Here is a 22,353-nt window from a genome sequence, read left to right on the forward strand (position 1 = left end):
CTTCTCAAGCACTTTACTTGTGTTGACTAATTTATTATCACATCAACCCTATAACACAGGTATGGTTATATTATACCTGTTGTATAAATGGAGAAACTGAAGCACAGATATGTGTCATATCCAGGGTCATGTAGCAAATGACCTGGCTAAGTGATAGAGCCACATTCTGAAGCAGAGCATTGCACTCTATTTATGAAAGATTTCACTTAAAAAAAAATGAACAGCAGATAATAAATAACTACTTTGAATCTTCTCAAGAAACTTCTCTGTAAAAATTAAATGAATGTTTTAAAATCTATGTTTTACACATTTTAGCCTCTCTTTATTTAATATCCCAAATAGTCTGCCTTGCAAAGATTTAGAAGTTGTAGATGCAAAGGAGTAAACTACTAATTGCATAAGAAATAAACCTGGATTGCAGAAAAAAACCCTGTAACCCTCCAACTGAGACATTACTGATGAAAATACTGTTTATCTTTGAAACTTTTTTTTGCAGTGTGTGCCTGTGTGTGCCTGTGTGTGTAATGGAAAAGCAGCATTGTACTCCTTTCTGCCTTGCTATTTTCATTTTCATTCCCTGGTATTAGGAACAACATCCTTAAATATACGTAAATACTTGGATGGCTGCATGATATATTCCTTGTACAGCTATGGTTCAATTTACTTAACTAAACAGATGTTGCTAGACAGTTAGCCAATTTCTAAATTTTCACAATTAAAACCAACTCTGCTTTAAATGTATATTTGGTAGCTAACTTTTATTTAGCATCCATAATTATTTTCTTCAGATAAATTTTTAAAATTTTATTTATTTATTTTTAATTGAAGGATAATTGCCTTATAGAAATTTTGTTGTTTTCCGACAAATACCAACACGAATCAGCCATAGGCATACACATGTTGCCTCCCTCCTGAACCTCTCCCCCATCCGACCCCTCTAGGTTGTTACAGAGCCCCTGTTTGAGTTCCCTGAGCCATACAGCAAATTCCCATTGGCTATCTATTTTATATATGGTAATGTAAGCTTCCATGTTACTCTCTCCATACGTACCCTCTCCTTCTCCCCGCCCGACCCCATGTCCATTAGTCTGTTCTCTATGTCTATTTCTCCATTGCTGTCCTGCAAATAAATTCATAGGTACCATCTTTCTAGATTCCATATATCTCTGTTAGTATACAATATTTATCTTTCTCTTTCTGACTGACTTCACTCTGTATAATAGGCTCTCGGTTCATCTGCCTCATTAGAACTGACTCAGAGGTGTTCCTTTTTATGGCTGAGTAATATTCCATTGTGTATATGCACCACAGATTCATCCGTTTATCTGTCAATGGACATCTAGGTTGCTTCCATGTTCTGGCTATTGTAAATACTGCTGCAGTGAATATTGGGGTACATGTGTCTTTTTCAGTTTTGGTTTCTTCAGGATATATAACTAGCAGTGGGATTGCTGGGTCATATGGTGATTTTTAAAAATTTTTTAATTTATTTGTTTTTTAATATTATTATTATTTTACTTTACAATATTGTATTGGTTTTGCCATACATCAACATGCATCCGCCACGGGTGTACACGTGTTCCTCATCCTGAACCCCCCTCCCACCTCCCTCCCCATACCATCCCTCTGGGTCATCCCAGTGCACCAGCCCCAAGCTTCCTGTTTCCTGCATCGAAACTGGACTGGCGATTCATTTCCATACCATCTTCCATAGTGACTGTATCAGTTTATATTCCCACCAACAGAAGGTTCCCTTTTCTCCATACCCTTTCCAGCATTTATTATTTGTAAACTTTTTTATGATGGCCATTCTGACTGGTGTGAGTTGGTTGGTATCTCACTGTAGTTTTGATTTGCATTTCGCTAGATCTAGATGTTGAGCTTCTTTTCATGTTAGGCATCTGTATGTCCTCTTTAGAGAAATGTCTGTTTAGGTCCTTTTCCCACCTTTTGATTGGGTTGTTTGTTTTTTGGTATTGAGTTATATGAGCTGCTTGTATATTTTGGGGATTAATCCTTGGTCGGTTGTTTCATTTGCTATCATTTTCTCCCATTCTGAGGGTTGTCTTTTCACTGTGTTTATAGTTTCCTTTGCTGTGCAGAAGCTTTTAAGTTTAATTAGGCCTCACTTGTTTACTTTTATTTTTATTTCCATTACTCTAGGAGGTGGGTCACAGAGGATCTTGCTTTGATTTATGCCATCGAGTGTTCTGCCTGTGTTTTCCTCTGAGAGTTTTATAGTTTCTGGTCTTCCATTTAGGTCTTTAATCCATTTTGTTTATCTTTGTGTGTGGCATTAGAAGGTGTTCCAGTTTCATTCTTTTACATATAACTGTCCAGTTTTCCCAGCACCATTTATTGAAGAGGCTGTCTTTGCCCCATTGTATATTCTTGCTTCCTTTGTAAAAATCAGGTGCCCATAGGTGCATGGGTTTATCTCTGGGCTCTCTATCTTGTTCCATTGGTCTATATTTCTGTTGTTGTGCCAGTACCATACTGTCTTGATGACTGTGGCTTTGTAGTATAGTCTGAAGTCAGGAAGGTTAATTCCTCCAGATCCATCCTTGTTTCTCAAGACTGTTTTGGCTATTTGGGGTCTTTTGTGTTTCCATATGAATTGTGAAAATTTTTTTCTATTTCTGTGAAAAATGCAATTGGTAATTTGATAGGGATCACACTGAATCTGTAGTTTGCATTTGGTAGAATAGTCACTTTCACAATATTGCTTCCTCCTAACCAGGAACATGGAATGTTTCTCCATCTGTTTATGTCATCTTTGATTTCTTTCATCAGTGTCTTATAATTTTATACATACAGTTCTTTTGTCTCCTTGGTAGGTTTGTTCCTAGATATTTTATTCTTTTTGTTGCAAAAGTGAATGGGATTGAGTCCTTAATTTTTCTTTCTGATTTTTCATTGTTATTATATAGGAATGCAAGTGCTTTCTGTGTATTGATTTTGTATCCTGTTCAGTTCAGTTCAGTCACTCAGTCATGTCTGACTCTTTGCGACCCCATGAGCTGTAGCACGTCAGGCCTCCCTGTCCAACACCAACTCCCAGAGCCCACCCAAACTCATGTCCATTGAGTCGATGATGCCATCTAACCATCTCATCCTCTGTCATCCCCTTCTCCTCCTGCCCTCAATCTTTCCCAGCATCAGACTCTTTTCAAATGAGTCAGCTCTTTGCATCAGGTGGCCAAAGTATTGGAGTTTCAGCTTCAACATCAGACCTTCCAATGAACACCCAGGACTGATCTCCTTTAGGATGGACTGGTTGGATCTCCTTGCAGTCCAAGGGACTCTCAAGAGCCTTCTCCAACACCACAGTTCAAAAGCATCAATTCTTCGGCGCTCAGCCTTCTTCACAGTCCAACTCTCACATCCATACATGACCACTGGAAAAACCATAGCTTTGACTAGACAGACCTTTGTCAGCAAAGTATGTCTCTGCTTTTTAACATGCTGTCTAGGTTGGGTGTTTTTTTTGCTTGGCTCCATCCCTTCATTCTTCCTTAAGTTGTATCTCCACTAATCTCCAGTTTCATATTGGGCACCAACCAACCTGGGGAGTTCATCTTTCAGTGTCCTATCTTTTTGCCTTTTCATACTGTTCATGTAATTCTTAAGGCAAGAATACTGAAGTGGTTTGCCATTCCCTTCTCCAGCATTCTGTCAGACCTCTCCACCATGACCCCTCCATCTTGGGTGGCCCCACACAGCATGGCCTAGTTTCCTGAGACTTTGCTAAATTCACTGATTAGCTCTAGTAATTTTCTGATAGTATCTTTAGGATTTTCTATGTTTATTATCATGTCATCTGCAAACGGTGAGAATTTTACTTTTTTTCTGATCTGAGTTCCTTTATTCCTTTTTCTTCTCTGATTGCTGTGCCTAGGACTTCCAAGGAGAAGCAATGGCAACCCACTCCAGTACTCTTGCCTGGAAAATCCCATGGATGGGGGAGACTGGTGGGCTACAGTTCATGGGGTCACGAGGAGTTAGACATGACTGAGCAACTTCACTTTCACTTTTCTCTTTCATGCATTGGAGAAGGAAATGGCAACCCACTCCAGTATTCTTGCCTGGAGAATCCCAGGGATGGGGGAGCCTGGTTGCTGTCTATGGGGTCACACAGAGTCGGACATGACTGACGAGGCAGCAGCAGCAGGACTTCCAAAACTATGTTGAATAATAGTGCTGAGAGTGGGAACCCTTTTCTTATTCCTGATCTTAGAGGGAATGCAGGGAATGCTTTCAGTTTTTCACCACTGAAAATAATGTTTGGTATGGGCTTATCATATATGACCTTTACTATGTTGAAGTAGGTTCCTACTATGCCCATTTTTTGAAGAGTTTTTTTTTAAATCATAATTGGTTGCTGAATTTTGTCAAAGGCTTTTTCTGCATTTATGGAGATTATCATATGGTCTTTATCTTTCAGTTTGTTAATATGATGCATCACATTGATTGATTTGCATATATTAAAGAGCTCTTGAATCCCTGGAATAACCCAACTTGATCATGGTGTATAAGCTTTTAATGTGTTGAATTCTGTTTGCTAGAATTTTGTTGAGGATTTTTGCATCTATATTCATCAGTGATCAGTTTAGTTCAGTCACTCAGTTGTGTCCAACTCTTTGTGACCCCTCGGACTGCAGCACGCCAGGCTTCCCTGTCCATCAGAGCTTGCTCAAACTCATGTCTATCGAGTCAGTGATGCCAATCATCAGTGATACTGGCCTGTAATTTTCTTTTTTGTGTGTGTTATCATTGTCTGGTTTGGGTATCAGGGTGATGGGAACTCGTAGAATGTGTTTGGAAGTGTTCCTTTCTCTGAAATTTTTGGAAAGAGTTTTGGAAGGATAATCATTAGCTCTTCTCTAAATGTTTGGCAGAATTCTCCTGTGAAGCCCCTGGGCTTTTGTTTTTTGGGAGATTTTTTAATCACAGTTTCGATTTCAGTGCTTATAACTGGGTTGTTCATAATTTCTGTTTCTTCCTGGTTTAGTCTTGGAAAATTGAAATTTTCTAAGAATCTGTCCACTGCTTTCAGGTTTCCATGTAATTGCCATTTAGTTGCTCATGGTAGTCTCTTATAGTCCTTTGTATTTCTGCATTGTCTGTTGTAACCTCTGCTTTTTCACTTCTAATTTTGTAGGTTTGATTCTTCTTTTTTTTTTTTTTTTGATGAGTCTGGCTAAAAATTTGTCTATTTTGTTTACCTTCTCAAAGAACCAGCTTTTAGTTTTATTAATCTTTACCATTGTTTCTTTCATTTATTTCTGCTCTGATCTTTATGATAATTTCTTTCCTTCTGCTAACTTGGGGATTTTGTTGTTGTTGTTCTTTTTCCAGTTGTTTTAGGTGTAAAGTTAGGTTATCTATTTGATGTTTTTGTTGTTTCTTGAGGTAGGATTGTGTTACTTTAGACTTCCCTCTTACAGCTGCTTTTGCTGCAAACTATGGGTTTTGAGTTCGTGTGTTTTCATTGTCATTTGTTTCTAGGAATGTTTTTATTTCCCTTTTGATTTCTTCAGTAACCTGTTCATTATTTAGAAACGTATTGTTCATTTTCCATGTGTTTGTATTTTTACAGTTTTTTTCCCTTATAATTGATATCTAGTCTCATAGCATTGTGGTCAGAAAAGAGACTTGGTATTATTTCAGTTTTCTTACATTTATTGAGGTTTGATTTGTGACCCAAGATATGGTCTGTCCTGGAGAATGTTCCATATGCACTTGAGAAGAAAGTGTATTCTGCATTTGGATGGAATGCCCTGAAGATATCAGTGAGATTCACCTGATCTAATGTGTCATTTTAAAGCTTGTACTTTCTTATTAACTTTCTGTTTTGATGATCTGTGCATTGGTGTAAGTGGGGTGTTAAAATCTCCTAGTACTATTGTGTTACTGTTGGTTGTCTTCCTCTTGGATCGATCCCTTGATCATTATGTAGTGTCCCTCCATGTCTCTTATAATAGTCTTTATTTTAAGGTTGATTCTGTCTGATAAGAGGATTGCTACTCCAGCTTTCTTTTGATTTCCATTTGCTTTGATTTCCATTTGCATGGAATATCTTTTTCCAGCATCTCACTTTCAGTCTATATGTGTCTTTAGGTCTGAAGTAGGTTTCTTGTAGACAGCATGTATATGGGTTTTTGTATCCATTCAGCCAGTCTGTGTCTTTTGGTTGTAACATTTAATTCATTTACATTTAAAGTAATTATTGATATATATGTTCCTATTGCCATTTTCTTGATTGGGGTTTATTTTTTTTTAGATCTTTTTCTTCTCTTGTATTTCCTAAGTCCCTTTAACATCTATTGTAAAGCTGATTTGTTGGTACTAAATTCTCTTAACTTTTGCTTTTCTGTAAAGCTTTTGATTTCTCCATCAATTTTGAATGAATCCTTGCTGGGTAGTTCTGGCTATTTGGTACTCTCTAGGGTTAGGAATCTCTGGTAGTCTAGGGTCTTGGAGTTAGCACTCTGGCTCTATAGGCTCAGGGCCTGATCTCTGGCTGGAAATGGAGATACCATAGGTGGTTTGTTATTGCATTAGATGGGATTAAAACAAATACACAAAAATGAGAAACAGAAGGCACACCCCAGACAAATGGCAATTATAAAATCAGGCAAATAATAACTAAAATAATGGAATTTACACACATACATATACACCCATAAGCAAAACCAAAACAGTCCAAAAAAAAAAAAAAAAAGTACAGTAGATTGACCCAGTGAACAAAGGAAATCAAAAGTGATATCCACCAGTTAACATAAGTAACTAAAGCACGAACTGGAAAATAAAACTAAAGCAAGATGCTAACTGGGGAATTTTTAAAGCAATGAAAACAAAGCTAACAAATATGGTGAGAAAAAGAAAAGAAAGAGAAGAAAGAACTAATAGAAATGCAAAGTTTAAGATAGATAAAGATAGATAAGGTAGATAAAGATTTATATGTATTAAAGACTAACTGAAACAGGAAAAGAATAGTAGGAAAAAAAACAAAGGAATAAATGTAGAAAAAATAATAATAAATTTTAAAAAATTAAAATTAAAAAAGAGAAAGAAAAAAAATAAGGAAAACTCCACAGAACCATAAAAGGCCAACACAGAGGCTGAAGTATGTAACAAAAATAAAAAAATGTGCTTTAAAAAATTCTCAAAAGCTTAAAAAGATTGAATAATACTACTTAAATTGACAACTGCAACAACAGAGGGTAAAAAAGGAAAAGAAAAAAATCCAGAAGCAACTACAGGACAAGTCAAAATATAAAAAGAATAAATGTTCAAATGTTTTTCTTGAGTCTCTGCCATCAGTGTCCGTTCCCTCGATGGGAGTCCCAGTTCACCTCACCTCCCTAGGATGCCCTCCAATACTGCTGGTCTCTGGACCTGCTTCCGGGGCAGCTCATACTCTAATCCGGTTCTACACCTGTGTGTTCTTGCCTCTGATGTCCACAGTTGTCAGAACTAGTGCGTGGTCTTTTGTCAGAATTCTCATTGCCCTTTCATGTATTCCATAGCCACAGAGTCAGCTTAGTTGATCATGTGGATTTAATCTGCAGCTTGTACAGCTGGTGGGAAGGTTTTGGGTCCTCTTCCTTAGTCACCCTGCCCCTGGGTTTCAGTTGTGGTTTTATATCCACCTCTGCATGTGGCTTGTTCACACGGGTTTGCTCCTAAGGCTGCCCTGGAGGACTTGGGTCTGCCCCAGTGAGGGCCAGGTAGGGGGTGGCATAGCTGCTTGGGTCATGGGGGCCCTGACAACACCAGGTACTCAGGGGAGCTGGAGGCTAGGGCAGGAGGAAATATTGTGCTATAGAAGGATATGGCAACCCACTCCAGTATTCCAGCCTGGAGAACCCCCCGGACAGAGAAGTCTGGCAGGCCACAGTCCACAGAGTCACAAGGAGTTGGCCATGACCAAAGTGACCCCGTGTGCCCAGACGCAGGACTTTTTCTAGTCTCTGGCAGGTATGTCCCAGTGGGGTCGTGTGTGGAGGTGGCATGGTTGCTTGGATCACAGGGACCCTGGCAGTACCAGCTATGCAGGAGCGCCAGAGGCTATCATCACAGGAGATATGATACTGTTAGGGCTTTTTCTAGCCTGTGGCAGCTATGCCCCAGTGAGGAGTGAGTGTGAAGGTGGTGCAGCTGTTTTGGTCATGGGAACCCTGGTGGTGCCAAGTGTGCAGGGACACGGACTGCCTCAGCCGCAGGAGCTATGGCCCTCAGTCTGGTTGCTCAGTGGTGTCCAACTCTTTGCAACCCCATGGACTGTAGCATGCCAGGCCTCCCTGTCCAATGCCAACTCCTGGAGTTCACTCCAACTCATGTCCATTGAGTTGGTGATGCCATCCAACCACCTCATCCTCTGTCCTCCCCTTCTCCTTCAGCCTTCAATCTTTCCAAGTATCAGGGTCCTTTCCAATGAGTCAGTTCTTTGCATCAGGTGGCCAGAGTATTGGAGTTTCAGCTTTAGCATCAGTCCTTCCAATGAATATTCAGGACCGATTTTCTGTAGGATGGACTGGTTGGATCTCCTTGCAGTCCAAGGGACTCTCAGAATCTTTTTCTAGCCTCTGGTGGCTGGTGATCGGAGGGCCTCTTTGGCTAATGCTTCTCCATTGCTCTGCCCATTCAGGCACTTGGAGGGCTCCCCTGCCTGGGGTCCTCTGTTGCTCAGTGTGTTAGGCACATAAAGGGGCCCCGCTGACTGGGGTCCTACTCTGGTGTTCTGTGCATAAGGCACTAAAAGGGCTCCCCTGGTGGGGTCCTTCTCTGTTGTTTGGACGTCGGGTGTTTGATGGGCGAGCCTCTCTGTTGTTCAGCTGCTAGTGCAGGCATGTGGAGAAAGAAGCCATGGTGATGGCACCACCCCTGTGCATGACTCAGGAGTATCCACTTGCCTTCATGGCTGCCTGATTTTCCTCCAGAGGCATTTCCCACCACAATCTCCTCCCTCATGTCACCTCGGGCCAACTCCCCACAGTCAACAGCAGACCTCTCCCTGGGATTGCTCCACAATCCCTACGCTTCAGCTCCCAGTTGCTATGCCTTCTGGGAAACACGCGTCCCTGTCTGGGGTACCTATGGCTATGACAAGGATTGTCTGTGTGATTCTCATTCCATTTGGGCTGTCACAGATCAGCTGCTTCACTCTCAGCCTCAATTGTTTCTCCTCTGGTTGTGGGGATCGGACCCCTTCTTCAGTTCCCCCACTCGCTGAGTGCAGGTCCAGTCCTACTAACTCTCTTTTTTCCCCCTACTTCTTTCATCGTACTGAGTGGTCAGTGACTCCTGTCTGCTCTCAGCTGGTGTTCTTCAAGCACTTCTGTGTCTGAAGGTGTATTCCTGATGTATCCATGGAGAGAGATGTACTCCACGTCCACCTACTCCTCCGCCATCTTGTTCAAAGTCCAGATAAAATCTTTAAAGTGAAATTCCTTGGACAAGATTTATGTTCATTTTTAAGACTCTAATATATAATGCCAAAGAGAGCATTAGCCATTGATACTAGAAGGAGCTTGAAAAGTCTTCAGTCCCTTGGCAGGTGTCCCAGTCTGTTTCTTGACCTTTGCATGGATCTGCGGAAAGGAATATTCATTAGCCAGCGAAGTGGCTGGCTTTCTCCTTGAGTGAAGAGCTTCTTCAGCAATGAATCTAACTTAGTAGTTCTTTCCAGGGGCGATGCCTTGGGTTTTGTACCATCCCCCACAACCTGTGAACATTTGGCAATGTCTGGCTGCTGAGATGGCTCAGTGGTAAAGAATCCACCTACCTATACAGGAGCTGCAGGAGACGAGGGTTTGAACTGTGGGTCAGGAAGATCCCCAGGAGGAGGAAATGGCAACCCACTCCAGTATTTCTTGCCTGGAGAATCTCATGGACAGAGGAGCCTAGAGGGCTACAGTCCATGGGGTTACAAAGAGTCGGACACGACTGAGCATCCATGCACAGAGACATTTTAGGTGTCACAGTGAGAGAGGGCACTGCTAGCACCATCCTACAGTCCATGGAACAGCTCTTCACGGCAGAGAATGATGTGGCCCAGATGTTACTAGTTAAGGTTGAGAGACCGTGAAGATACCCAGGCATAGTCTTGCTGGCGCTCTTGTACTCTGTCATACTGTCTTCCTTCTCCCTGGGAACCTGCACACTTCCTGTCCACTTCCTCCTAAGGCTGGTAGATGGGGTTTCTCCAAAACCCTACCCTTTACTAGATGGCCCATCAAGTTCTTGTTTGTTCTCGAAGAGTGCCTCTGTGCTCTGATTCTTGGCTCAGATGAACTCCCTTGTCAGCCTCGGTCTTTGACAACTCATGATGCTTGTACCACAAGGAAAAAAAAAAATTTGTTGTTTTATTACTTTTGAGATAAAAACCCCTAAAGAGTTGTAGTTACAGTAAGACATTGTGCATCACATGCCTGATTTGAGCAATAAATGTGTCATCGCTTTAGACAATTGCTTTTAAGGACACTGCTTGCTTTTGTTTAGTTGCTTCAGTCATGTACAACGCTTTGTGACCCCATGGACTGTAGCCCTCTAGGCTCCTCTGTCCATGGGATTTTCCAGGCAAAGAACACTGCTTAATTAAATACTTTTTAGAAATTTCATTTCTAGCTCACAGGGGTCCTGGAGACAGGAGAGCTTGAATGAAGCTCTCCTATATTGGTTCTCAGTTCCTTGATCTAAAACAATCTGTGAGGTGATGACTTAGACTCAAAATTAAGGCTTCCTCTAAGGTGATCGTGGTGGCATGGTAAGGGAAGTCAAGAATTTTGAGTTTGGAAATAGACTTTCCTATGGATTTTAGTAACAGTGGTACATACATTTTGCATATCAGAGCTCTGTTTGGAGTTAAGGGCTTCTCCCGTGAGAGGTAACCTTTGGTTACCTTATCAGTGGATATATATTATGTTTAAATCTGTGCTTTATGTGCTTAACTTTGTATTAGGTTTTCTTGGGAGGTTTGAGGAGTCATTTAAATTACAATAAGGCAAGTAAGTCTTTGATCTTGTTGGGGAATTTTTCTGGGAGGAGTAGCACTGGTATAATAAAAGAGAGTAGGTCTCTGTTTAAATCTCTGGTTCTCTGATGTTCAAGGCCAGCCCTTTAGTGTTAGAGGTGCACATGGACCTTTAAGTTCCCACCAAAGACTGATTTCCGACACTTGGATAGTGTCCTTTGTCTGAAAAATGTTCTCAGTGATTCCGAGTCTGAGAATCAGTTATGAAGGAAGGCTTAGTACCTTTCTGAGATTCATGCAAACAAGACAGGGTTATTACCCACAGACTGGCTTGTGGTCCTTTATTTACCTCTGACTAGCTCTGCAACCTAACTCAGTTTCCTAATCCATCCATTCATCCTCAAAGAGTTCGTTCTATAAAGCCAAATGGAACCTTTCAGCTGTAGCTTTTCAGCACAGCCCCAAAGCTTTCAGTCTCATGAAAAATGTATGAGTCTACATGCAGAGTTAAGCAGGAGAGGGAAATAAAGTTGGGTAAGTACAATTTGACAAACTTGTGCAAAACCTTGAAAACCATTTAAAAGAGCTTGGATTTAATGTTGGCATTTTAGGTCTTGTGTGCAGAAAGGATGTGATCAAAGGGATTTTTGAGAGAAGAGTAGATCTGGGTATCTAGACTATATAGGAGAGTGACTGAAGACAGGGAATGTAATTAGTATTAGACAAATGAATGGAATCAGCTAATATTTCTGTTATAGAGTGGAGAATACTTAGAATAGGGTGTGCCTATGTGTTATCATATGTTGGGTCAAAATGTCTGTGATATAATTTAAATGTTATAATTTCAATTAATAGAAGTCAGAAATTATTGAGTAGAGTGTACAATGAATGTAGAATGAATAAACTCAGAGGGCAGGAATTTTAGATTCAGAAAGCATATCTTTCTATGTTGTTATTGTTGGTGTTCAGTCGCTCAGTCGTGCCTGACTCTTTGGAGCCCCATGGACTGCAGCATACCAGGCTTCCCTGTCTTTCATTGTCTCCCAGAGTTTACCCAAGTCCATTGAGTCAGTGATGCTATCCAACCATCTCATCCCTTATTGCCTTCTTCTCCTTCTGCCCTCAGTCTTTCCCAGCAATGGGGTCTTTTCCAATGAGTTGGCTCTTCGCATCAAGTATTAAAAGTTCAGCTTTTAGCGTTGGTCTTTCCCATGAATATAGGTGTTATTAGAACAATTTGGGGTGTTTCATACAGTGTCTGCTGACATTTTTCATGACATAGCCACAGAAAGAGTGCAGCTATTTGTAAGGTGCGCTAGGGGTGTGTGTGATAACCCTGTGTTGGGGGAGATGGGCTTCCCAGGCCGTTACTGACAGCAGAGGGTTAAGCAGGTGAAGTCACACTCAACCACCAGGGACCAGCCAGGTTTTTTGTTCAGGGGAGCTCTGCTCTAAGAACCAGCAAAGGCCCAAGAAGAAAAGAATACTCTACTGCTGAAGGCTCTGTCCCTCAGGAAAACAGGCTGAAAGAAGTCGAGCTGAAAGAAGTGACCTTCCGGTTGGCCTTGTCCTCAATGCCTGACCTCCCCGCACCTTCCTCATTTTCCTGAAATTGCTAGTCTCTCCAGTTTCGGTTCTGCGTTGCCCTTTCTTTACTTTTTCTCATTAGAAGGCCATGCTCTCTGTTATACCCCACCGTAACATCATTACCATTTATATCAACCACCCCGAAGGAGGGACCTCCTTTGAGTGGGCTGTCACCTGGCCCCTCCTTCCCATCTGAATGACCCGAGGTGGGATGTGTAGACATCCTTGTTGGCCACCTCACTTCCCAGCCTCAGAGGATTCGTCCTCATTCATGTGGAACATGAGCTGGTTTTCACTTTTGGCACACATAATTTTCACATTTCCTTTAGCTCTCAGTGACAGAGCAATTGCTCTTGGTTTGCTTGGTTGGTAATTGTTGTTATTGTATGAGGCAAAGTAGGTGCATGGGGATTCCTAAAGTGTAGTTAAGGGAAATCTGCTAAGTCTGGCAATTTAGTAGTGAAACAACATGCAAACATTTAAGAATACACTGATGCTAACTTTACAAACATTTCCTTTGTAGATGGAAAAACTGGTGGATTCGTGGAATTCTTACTCTGACGATGATTTCGTTGTTTTTCCTGATCATCTATATGGGATCCTTTATGCTGATGCTTCTTGTAAGTGTTTTGTGTTTGCACAAGTGTTTCTCACTTGCTTTTACAGCATTAGTATTGAAGTAATTTGAGTATGCCATGAAAAAGAAGGTGATTCAAGACTTGGTAACAGCAAATGTAGTTCCTTGAGGCATATTCTGGTTTATGAAATGACCTTGATTGATTGATCTTTTCCACTTGCAAATTGGCCATTCAGTGTGTTCTCTATGTACAGAGACCAAGTACATACAACAGATAATACAACTTTGTGTCAGAAACTGTGCCAAGCTTTCAGTAGAAAGAAATACACACACGTCTTCAACATATGTGACTATCAGCTAGATCCCTGACTTCAAGAGACTCAGTCTGATGGCAGAGACGTATAGGTAGCCATATGAATAAAGAGTATAGTAAATGAGTGAAATAAACTCTGTGATCTTATTGGGAAAGCACAGTAAAAAACAAAAAGAAAACTGTGCCAGGCTATCCCAGGGAATGGTGCATTGCGGCATGAAAACAGAGCACCTATGTCTGCCCTCATGGAGCTTACTGTCTACGTACTAAAGAATTGATCAGATATATCATCACAGGCTGCGGTGAGCATCTGGACAAAAGAATAGGAAGCTAAGAGAGCAGAGGGGGTGCTGGTAGGCTTCCTGGACTTTATCCAGTTCTCAGCAGCAGCACAGTGATTGAAGGCTGAGTAGGAGTCACGGGGTGAAGCAGAGATCTTGGGGGAAGGATCGTCACAGCCAAGGTTTCCTTGTGTATAAAAACCTTGATCACCAAAGAAGCATGAAACATTTGAAGTCCCAAGTGGTAGAAGTAAGAAGGAGAAACACATTTTGTTAAACAAATTCATCACTTCCTGGGTGCTGAACTTGGTTTAGCAGTGAACAGTGAGGGCCTGTTCCAGGGTTATGCATGATGTCCCTTCTTTTTATTATTTGTCTTCATCCATCTCAGTTCCTATCTCCAGAAACAACCCATGGCAGTATTCTTGCCTGGAAAATTCCATGGACAAAGGAGCCTGGCGGGCTACAGTCCAAGGGGTTACAAAGAGTCAGACATGACTGAGCGAATAAGCATGCATGCACACATCTCAGTTAATTTAGTCCCTCTTATGACCTTACCTCCCTCTTTGTTTTCTGGCTGCCTGGACACCCTGAGAAATAGGTTTACCTGCCTTCCCCTCCCCTGTTTACTCATATTCACAGATAAAGTTGTAGGAGCATTATGATGATTGTCCTTTTATTTTTGTTAAGAAAATAAAAGAAGTTTTGAAGTGAAATCAGACACAGTTGGAAAAAAAAATCCCATCAACTTCTGAAGTGACTTAGAATACCTCTTTAAAGGACCATAAAGCCTTTTCACTTTTCTTTTCATCCTCTTGTTAATTTTGTACTTTTTTTTGCATATCCAGGTTAAAAAAAAAATGCGAAATTACTTTCTCTGTTGTGTTAATTTGCTGACATTGCAGCTTTTTCTTACAAAGGAAAGATGGATAATGGAAAGGACCGGCTTAGTGTGAGGCTAGAGGGTGCTGAGTATGAGAGCCAGGTAGGCAGGCGTGAGCATTGTTCAAGTGTGACGTGAGAGGTGGGCCCCAGCTGCCAGTCCTCTGAGTCTGAACCCCCGAGGACTCCCAGTGGTCTCAGGATGACATTTCAGGGACTGAGTGGGTGCTGAGCGCTTCCCAGTGCTGTGTGGTGAGTGGTCAAGCTAGGGGAAGGAGAGGTGGGGTGATGGCATTGAGGCAGATGGCCTCAATAAGGCTTTGGGGATGAAAGGATCTTTGAGTAGACCTTGAGGACCTGTCGGGCTGGAGTGAGCACTGTGAGCAAAGGTCCCAGTGGCTGGGTGTGTCAGGAAAGGGCAGGTGAAACCTTTACCAGGAGCTTGGGGCCTTTGAATGTGAAAATGTAATAGGGATCAAATCCTGGAGGCCCTTGAGATACTATGTGATGATGTTCAGAATTTATTTTGTAAAGCAGTGGGGAGCCATTTAAAATTGTAGGGATCATTTGGATTGTTAGTCCTCTTTTGAAGGTAGTTTTGATCAAAGATTATAAACCACCAGTATCCTGGAGGCACTGACTCAAGTTGGTTTGGTGGGTTCCCAGTGACAAAATGACATTATTCTCCAAGCTGAACTATTTGGTGTGATAACAAGGGCCAGAATTTGTGGATAGAGACCAATTCTTAACCATTCTTTTATGACAGCATTGAAAAAACCTTTAAAAACATCCTTGCATGTTTGGATTCTGATTTTTTAAAGAGAGAGTCATAAGCACATTTAAAGTACTTGGGCTTTTTTGTTTTTCTACTATGAAAGGAAAATGCCATTGTATTGCAGGTTATTTCTTTGGTGAGTTTAATCAGAGAATATTAAAGATCTAGTTAAAATACGTTTGCACTGTTATTGCTCTTAGATTTACGGCACATGCATGCACACACATGTACACATGCATCTCTACATGCTTTGTACTTATGATATGTATGTTAAGGAAACATGGGTAGATATATGCATACACACACACTGTTGGTACTCAATCAATACTATCCGTATTTTAAAGTCTTATTTACCTTTATAACCCTAACTGCTGCTGCTGCCAAGTCGCTTCAGTCGTGTCCCACTCTGTGCGACCCCATAGATGGCAGCCCACCAGGCTCTCCCGTCCCTGGGATTCTCCAGGCAAGAACACTGGAGTGGGTTGCCATTTCCTTCTCCAATGCATGAAAGTGAAAAGTGAAAGTGAAGTCGCTCATTCATGTCCAACTCCTAGCGACCCCATGGACTGCAGCCTACCAGGCTCCTCCATCCATGGGATTTTCCAGGCAAGAGTACTGGAGGGGGGTGCCATTGCCTTCTCCAATAACTCTAACCAGGTCCTTTATATTTTGAGAAGTACACATTGTACCTAGCTTGCATTTGTCTTATAATACCGGCATTCAAAAATGACTAATTGAAGAGAGTTTTATTAAAAACTTACATCTAGGAAATGATAGCTACTATTTTAAGATGGAACTCATACTCGCATTCTTTAAAATAAGAGGTTTTTCTCTTCAACCTTCTATTTATAGTGCTTTAATTGTTGTAGTCACAGCTTGGAATCACACTTTCTAAGTGATGCAGTTACTAAAGCATATCTTGTTTAAGAAGGAAATGGGAACATGTGACAGATATAAGAGGTTCCCCATACCCCTTCCTGGAAACTCCCATAATAATTATTTTAATGCACAATTATTTAAATAGTGCATTTCCCATTGTGAGAGTTATAAATGTTTATTAAAATTACTTTGGAAGGACTTCCCTGGTGGTCCAGTGGTTAAGAATCTGCTTTGTAATGCAGGAGACGCAGGTTCGATCCCTAGTCAGGGAACTAAGATCTCACATGCCATGGACCTAATTTAAAAATATTAATAATAAGGTTTCTTTATAAAATTATTTTGGAAAATAAATAATTAAAAAAACACTCCCAATCCCATCATCAGTGACCAAAACTCAATTAATACTGCCATTTGATATATTTCCTTTCATCTTTTTTTCTTTTAAAAAACTGTGGAAGTTTTGGCCACAGCTATCAGAGCAGAAAAAGAAATAAAAGGAATCCAAATTGGAAAAGAAGAAGTAAAACTCTCACTATTTGCAGATGACATGATCCTCTACATAGAAAACCCTAAAGATTCCACCAGAAAATTACTAGAAATAATCAATGACTATAGTAAAGTTGCAGGATATAAAATCAACACACAGAAATCCCTTGCATTCCTATACACTAATAATGAGAAAACAGAGAGAGAAATTAAGGAAACAATTCCATTCACCATTGCAACGGAAAGAATAAAATACTTAGGAATATATCTACCTAAAGAAACTAAAGACCTATATATAGAAAACTATAAAACACTGGTGAAAGAAATCAAAGAGGACACTAATAGATGGAGAAATATACCATGTTCATGGATTGGAAGTATCAATATAGTGAAAATGAGTATACTACCCAAAGCAATTTATAGATTCAACACAATCCCTATCAAGCTACCAACAGTATTCTTCACAGAACTAGAACAAATAATTTCACAATTTGTATGGAAAAACAAAAAACCTCGAATAGCCAAATCGATCTTGAGAAAGAAGAATGGAACTGGAGGAATCAACCTACCTGACTTCAGGCTCTACTACAAAGCCACAGTTATCAAGACAGTATGGTACTGGCACAAAGACAGAAATATAGATCAATGGAATAAAATAGAAAGCCCAGAGATAAATCCACGCACATATGGACACCTTATCTTTGACAAAGGAGGCAAGAATATACAATGGATTAAAGACAATCTCTTTAACAAGTGGTGCTGGGAAAACTGGTCAACCACTTGTAAAAGAATGAAACTAGACCACTTTCTAACACCATACACAAAAATAAACTCAAAATGGATTAAAGATCTCAACGTAAGACCAGAAACTATAAAACTCCTAGAGGAGAACATAGGAAAAACACTCTCTGACATACATCACAGCAGGATCCTCTATGACCCACCTCCCAGAATATTGGAAATAAAAGCAAAAATAAACAAATGGGACCTAATTAACCTTAAAAGCTTCTGCACATCAAAGGAAACTATTAGCAAGGTGAAAAGACAGCCTTCAGAATGGGAGAAAATAATAGCAAATGAAGCAACTGACAAACAACTAATCTCAAAAATATACAAGCAACTCCTACAGCTCAACTCCAGAAAAATAAACGACCCAATCAAAAAATGGGCCAAAGAACTAAATAGACATTTCTCCAAAGAAGACATACAGATGGCTAACAAACACATGAAAAGATGCTCAACATCACTCATTATCAGAGAAATGCAAATCAAAACCACTATGAGGTACCATTTCACGCCAGTCAGAATGGCTGCGATCCAAAAGTCTACAAATAATAAATGCTGGAGAGGGTGTGGAGAAAAGGGAACCCTCTTACACTGTTGGTGGGAATGCAAACTAGTACAGCCACTATGGAGAACAGTGTGGAGATTCCTTAAAAAACTGGAAATAGAACTGCCTTATGATCCAGCAATCCCACTGCTGGGCATACACACTGAGGAAACCAGAAGGGAAAGAGACACGTGTACCCCAATGTTCATTGCAGCACTGTTTATAATAGCCAGGACATGGAAGCAACCTAGATGTCCATCAGCAGATGAATGGATAAGAAAGCAGTGGTACATATACACAATGGAGTATTACTCAGCCATTAAAAAGAATACATTTGAATCAGTTCTAATGAGGTGGATGAAACTGGAGCCTATTATACAGAGTGAAGTAAGCCAGAAGGAAAAACATAAATACAGTATACTAACACATATATATGGAATTTAGGAAGATGGTAACAATAACCCGGTGTACGAGACAGCAAAAGAGACACTGATGTATAGAACAGTCTTATGGACTCTGTGGGAGAGGGAGAGGGTGGGAAGATTTGGGAGAATGACATTGAAACATGTAAAATATCATGTAAGAAACAAGTTGCCAGTCCAGGTTCGATACACGATACTGGATGCTTGGGGCTGATGCACTGGGACGACCCAGAGGGAGGGTATGGGGAGGGAGGAGGGAGGAGGGTTCAGGATGGGGAACACATGTATACCTGTGGCGTTTTTTAAAATCATTAAAAAAAGATTAATAAGAAAAAAAAAAAAACCATGATTGTAATTGTATGTAATGTGACTAAATGCTGTATCCTTTTTAAACTAAATATTGAATGTTTTGTGTTGCTCCATAGTCCTTGTAACCATTAGCTTTAATACCTTCATCTACTCAGTGGAATGCAGTACATCATAAGTTATTTAAAGCAATCAATGCGTTATTTTTAGACATTCCAGTTATATTCTGGTTTTTCTTTATTGTGAATAATTTTATCCTGAGCATATTAAAATGTAAAGCTTTTTCATATGCAGGGCTATTTTCTTCAAACAGATTCCCAGAGTGAAAATAAGCACTGTAATTTGGATAACCCATAGGAGGTACCATAGTTCAAACTCAGCATATCCCAATCTGAGCTTGTGTTCTGTCGCTAGCCGTTCTGCATACCCCTGTCTCCCTCTCAAGCCTTCCCTGGTATCACCCTGTGTTCTCTCTCTCTTAGCCCCTCTGTTTCCTCAACCACCAAATCCAGTCAGTTCTACCTCCTTGGTGTATCTGATTTCCTGTACTCCGTCGTCTTCTGCCACTCATCCACACCCTCTGGGTGGTAGTATCCTACCTGCCTTGCTGTCTCTTTTCTTGCTGCTTCTCCCATCAGCTCTTTCCACTTGTTAACCCAGACACCCAGGTCTGATCATGTCCTTTCACGATCAGCACCAGCTCCTTTGCTCAGCCCTTCATGCTGTCTCTTGTGATGCTGTGACCAGACCATCTCTCTCTACTCATCCCAGCGTCGTGTTCCAGCATCTCTGGACTGCTTCTAGCTCCCTGCACACCCTCCTCCTCTCCCGTGTACGTGGCTCTGTGTGTCCCCCTCCTTCACCCCAGCCGGCCCCTCCCCACCTCCCCACAGGTTTCCACGTCTGCCTGTGCTTGTATTCGTGTGGCTGTTTGCACATGGTACTGCAGTTGTGTGTGTTCTCCCTGAAAGACTATTCCTCTCTGAGAACAAAAATCCTATGTTATTTCTCTGAATCTTCAATAACTAACTAATGGGAGTGGTGGTGGTGTTTGGTTGCTGAGTTGTGTCCTACTCTTTGACCCCATGGACTGTAGCCTGTCAGGCTCCTCTGTCCATGGGATTTCCCAGGCAAGAATACTAGAGTTGGTTGCCATTTCCTTCTCTAGGGGATCTTTCCAACCCCCAGCTAGAACCCACATCTCCTGGACTGGCTGGTGGTTTTTTTTGCTGCTGAGTGACCAGGGAAGCCCAGAGTAGCAGAGTAAACACTTATGTATCAGTTGTTTTCTAATGCTCTTAGCACATTAATTGGGCCAGCAGAGGCCTATTGGTGCATCGCTACCTGTATTGGTGGCATGGAGTATTAGTTTCTGTGTGGTCACCCAGTTCTTACTCTATTTTGAATTCTCTGTTTTCTGTTTTCCCAGCAGTACCATATTAATTCTGTTGATAAGCTGTAAGTGACAACTATATACATATATGTGTGTGATATTAAAAATTCTTTTTTTCTTCTTTCAGTGAAACTCCATATATAGACCTGATGGTTGTTCTTGAACAAGTGTATTCATAGAAATTGCATGAGTGCACTTGATATTTTAAAAGCTCTTGGTTCTATAAATAGCATAGCTTTGCCATTTTACCAGCATTGAGTATTGTCCCTGTTCTGTGATTATTTTTGTTAAAAAAAAAAAAAGACTTGATAATATATACAAAGGTGATTTGAAGGATGGTATTTAGATTTCCCCTTGTGTTTATAACACATTTATAACTTTTTCTTAAAAAGAATTATTTATAGTAATTTGGCATAATATCTTCTTGCCAAGGGGACACAATTATTTTTTTAAGTATGTCATTGGACATGTAATAGGTATAGTGGGGAAAAATAGCCTAAGACTATCCTGGGCGGTAGGTTTGGGAAAGCTGATTTGTGGTGATCTTAAAAAGAAATCCCAAAGTGTACTCTTTAGCGGAGTTTGGTTAGTTCTTTCTGGAAAGGCCCAGATAGTAGTATTTTAGGCTTTAAGGAGCCACATGTGTCTCCATCATATCATCTTTGGGTTTTGTTTTTAACTGTTTAAAGATATAAAGTCCACTCTTAGCTCCAGGGCTGTACAAAAACAAGCCCTTGGGTAGATTCTCTAGAGGTGGGAAAAGTTAGTCTGCTATACTGACAAAGGTTTGGATCTCTTAGTTTCTGGTGATGAGTGTTCAGCTTGCCATTTGCTCTTTGAGTCTTGGAATTGACTTAAGCCAACTGGTTATGATGCTATCAGATCAGATCAGATCAGTCGCTCAGTCGTGTCCGACTCTTTGCAACCCCATGAATCGCAGCACGCCAGGCCTCCCTGTCCATCACCAACTCCCGGAGTTCAATGAGACTCACATAAGTTACCTTTATCTAGATTGCTGGACGCAGCAGTTTGAGGGACTGCTGCATAGACCATCAAAAAGGGATTCATGAATATAAACCCATTTATTCAGCATGTGTGGGGCTTCCCTGGTGGTTCAGATGGTAAAGAATCTACCTGCAATGAAGGAGACCTGGGTTCAACCCCTGGATTGGGAAGATCCCTTGGAAAAGGGAATGGCTACCCACTCTAGTATTCTTGCCTGGAAAACTCCATAGACAGAGGAGCCTGGAGGGCTACAGTCCATGGGGTCGCAAAGAGTCAGACATGACTGAGCGACTTTCACTTACTTGGCATGTGTATTGGAAACTGCAGACAGAACTGCATAGACTTACTTGACTGGCCATTGGGGCTGCAGATGTCGAAGGCTGCTTATAATATGTCAAGGAAGCACTGCTTGGGTTGATCAGAGATGTGTGTTGCTGGCTGAGGGAGAGTTGGCATGGTGGGAAGAATGAAAATCTCTTGCCAAACCCCTGAGTGACTCAGTAAGGATATTTTAGCCATTTGTCCTGATAGTATCTTTATCCTTGGCAAGAATACCAACTTGTTAAAAATAAACGTATGCAAGGAAATTTTCACATAGGATCATTTTCCTAGGATAACTCAAGAAACAAAATCGACAGAAAAAGCCACCCAACTTCAAGAAATGAAGCAGTAATGAGGGATTGATTAAGCCTGGTTAACTGTGACCCCAGCCAGACTATACCTTTCAAATTCTAAAGTATGGTGCCACCTCGTACCTTGGGAAGGATCTCTCAAACATTATGAATAAAACATTGTTTTGCTTACCTCTTTGGGACATCACTTGATTATAGAGAAGTTGAATATTGAATTTTTGCTGATGAGCTTTAGAATAACTGAAAGTGGGTAGCTGAAGATTTTTAAAATACATGTGACAAGTTACTTATTAAATAATTAAGCATAAATATAGATATTAGGAGCTGTTTGTTAATGTTTTCTCTTGGTTTCAGGTTCTAAGCATCCAAGTGAAATGCTTCCATGAAATCATCACCATAGGTTACAGAGTCTACCATTCTTATGACTTACCTTGGTTTAGAACACTAAGTTGGTAAGTGACTTACAACTGTTTCAGATATGAAAATCCTATTCTTTTCTAAAGTTGG

At 40.8% G+C, this 22,353-nt stretch overlaps 1 protein-coding gene across 1 annotated transcript in view; it reads left to right on the plus strand.

Moving 5' to 3' along the window:
- The window catches only part of CDS1 (CDP-diacylglycerol synthase 1), an 81,262-nt gene that overhangs the window by 19,200 nt on the left and 39,709 nt on the right, over nt 1-22,353 (plus strand). Inside the window, exons 3-4 of the mRNA XM_070791720.1 lie at nt 13,089-13,185; nt 22,201-22,298. Of these exons, the coding sequence (XP_070647821.1) occupies nt 13,089-13,185; nt 22,201-22,298 (195 nt within the window). The remainder of the gene's footprint in view (nt 1-13,088; nt 13,186-22,200; nt 22,299-22,353) is intronic.

The sequence above is a fragment of the Bos indicus genome, chromosome 6 (genome assembly GCF_029378745.1).
Source record: "Bos indicus isolate NIAB-ARS_2022 breed Sahiwal x Tharparkar chromosome 6, NIAB-ARS_B.indTharparkar_mat_pri_1.0, whole genome shotgun sequence".
NCBI classification, from domain to species: Eukaryota; Metazoa; Chordata; class Mammalia; order Artiodactyla; family Bovidae; genus Bos; species Bos indicus.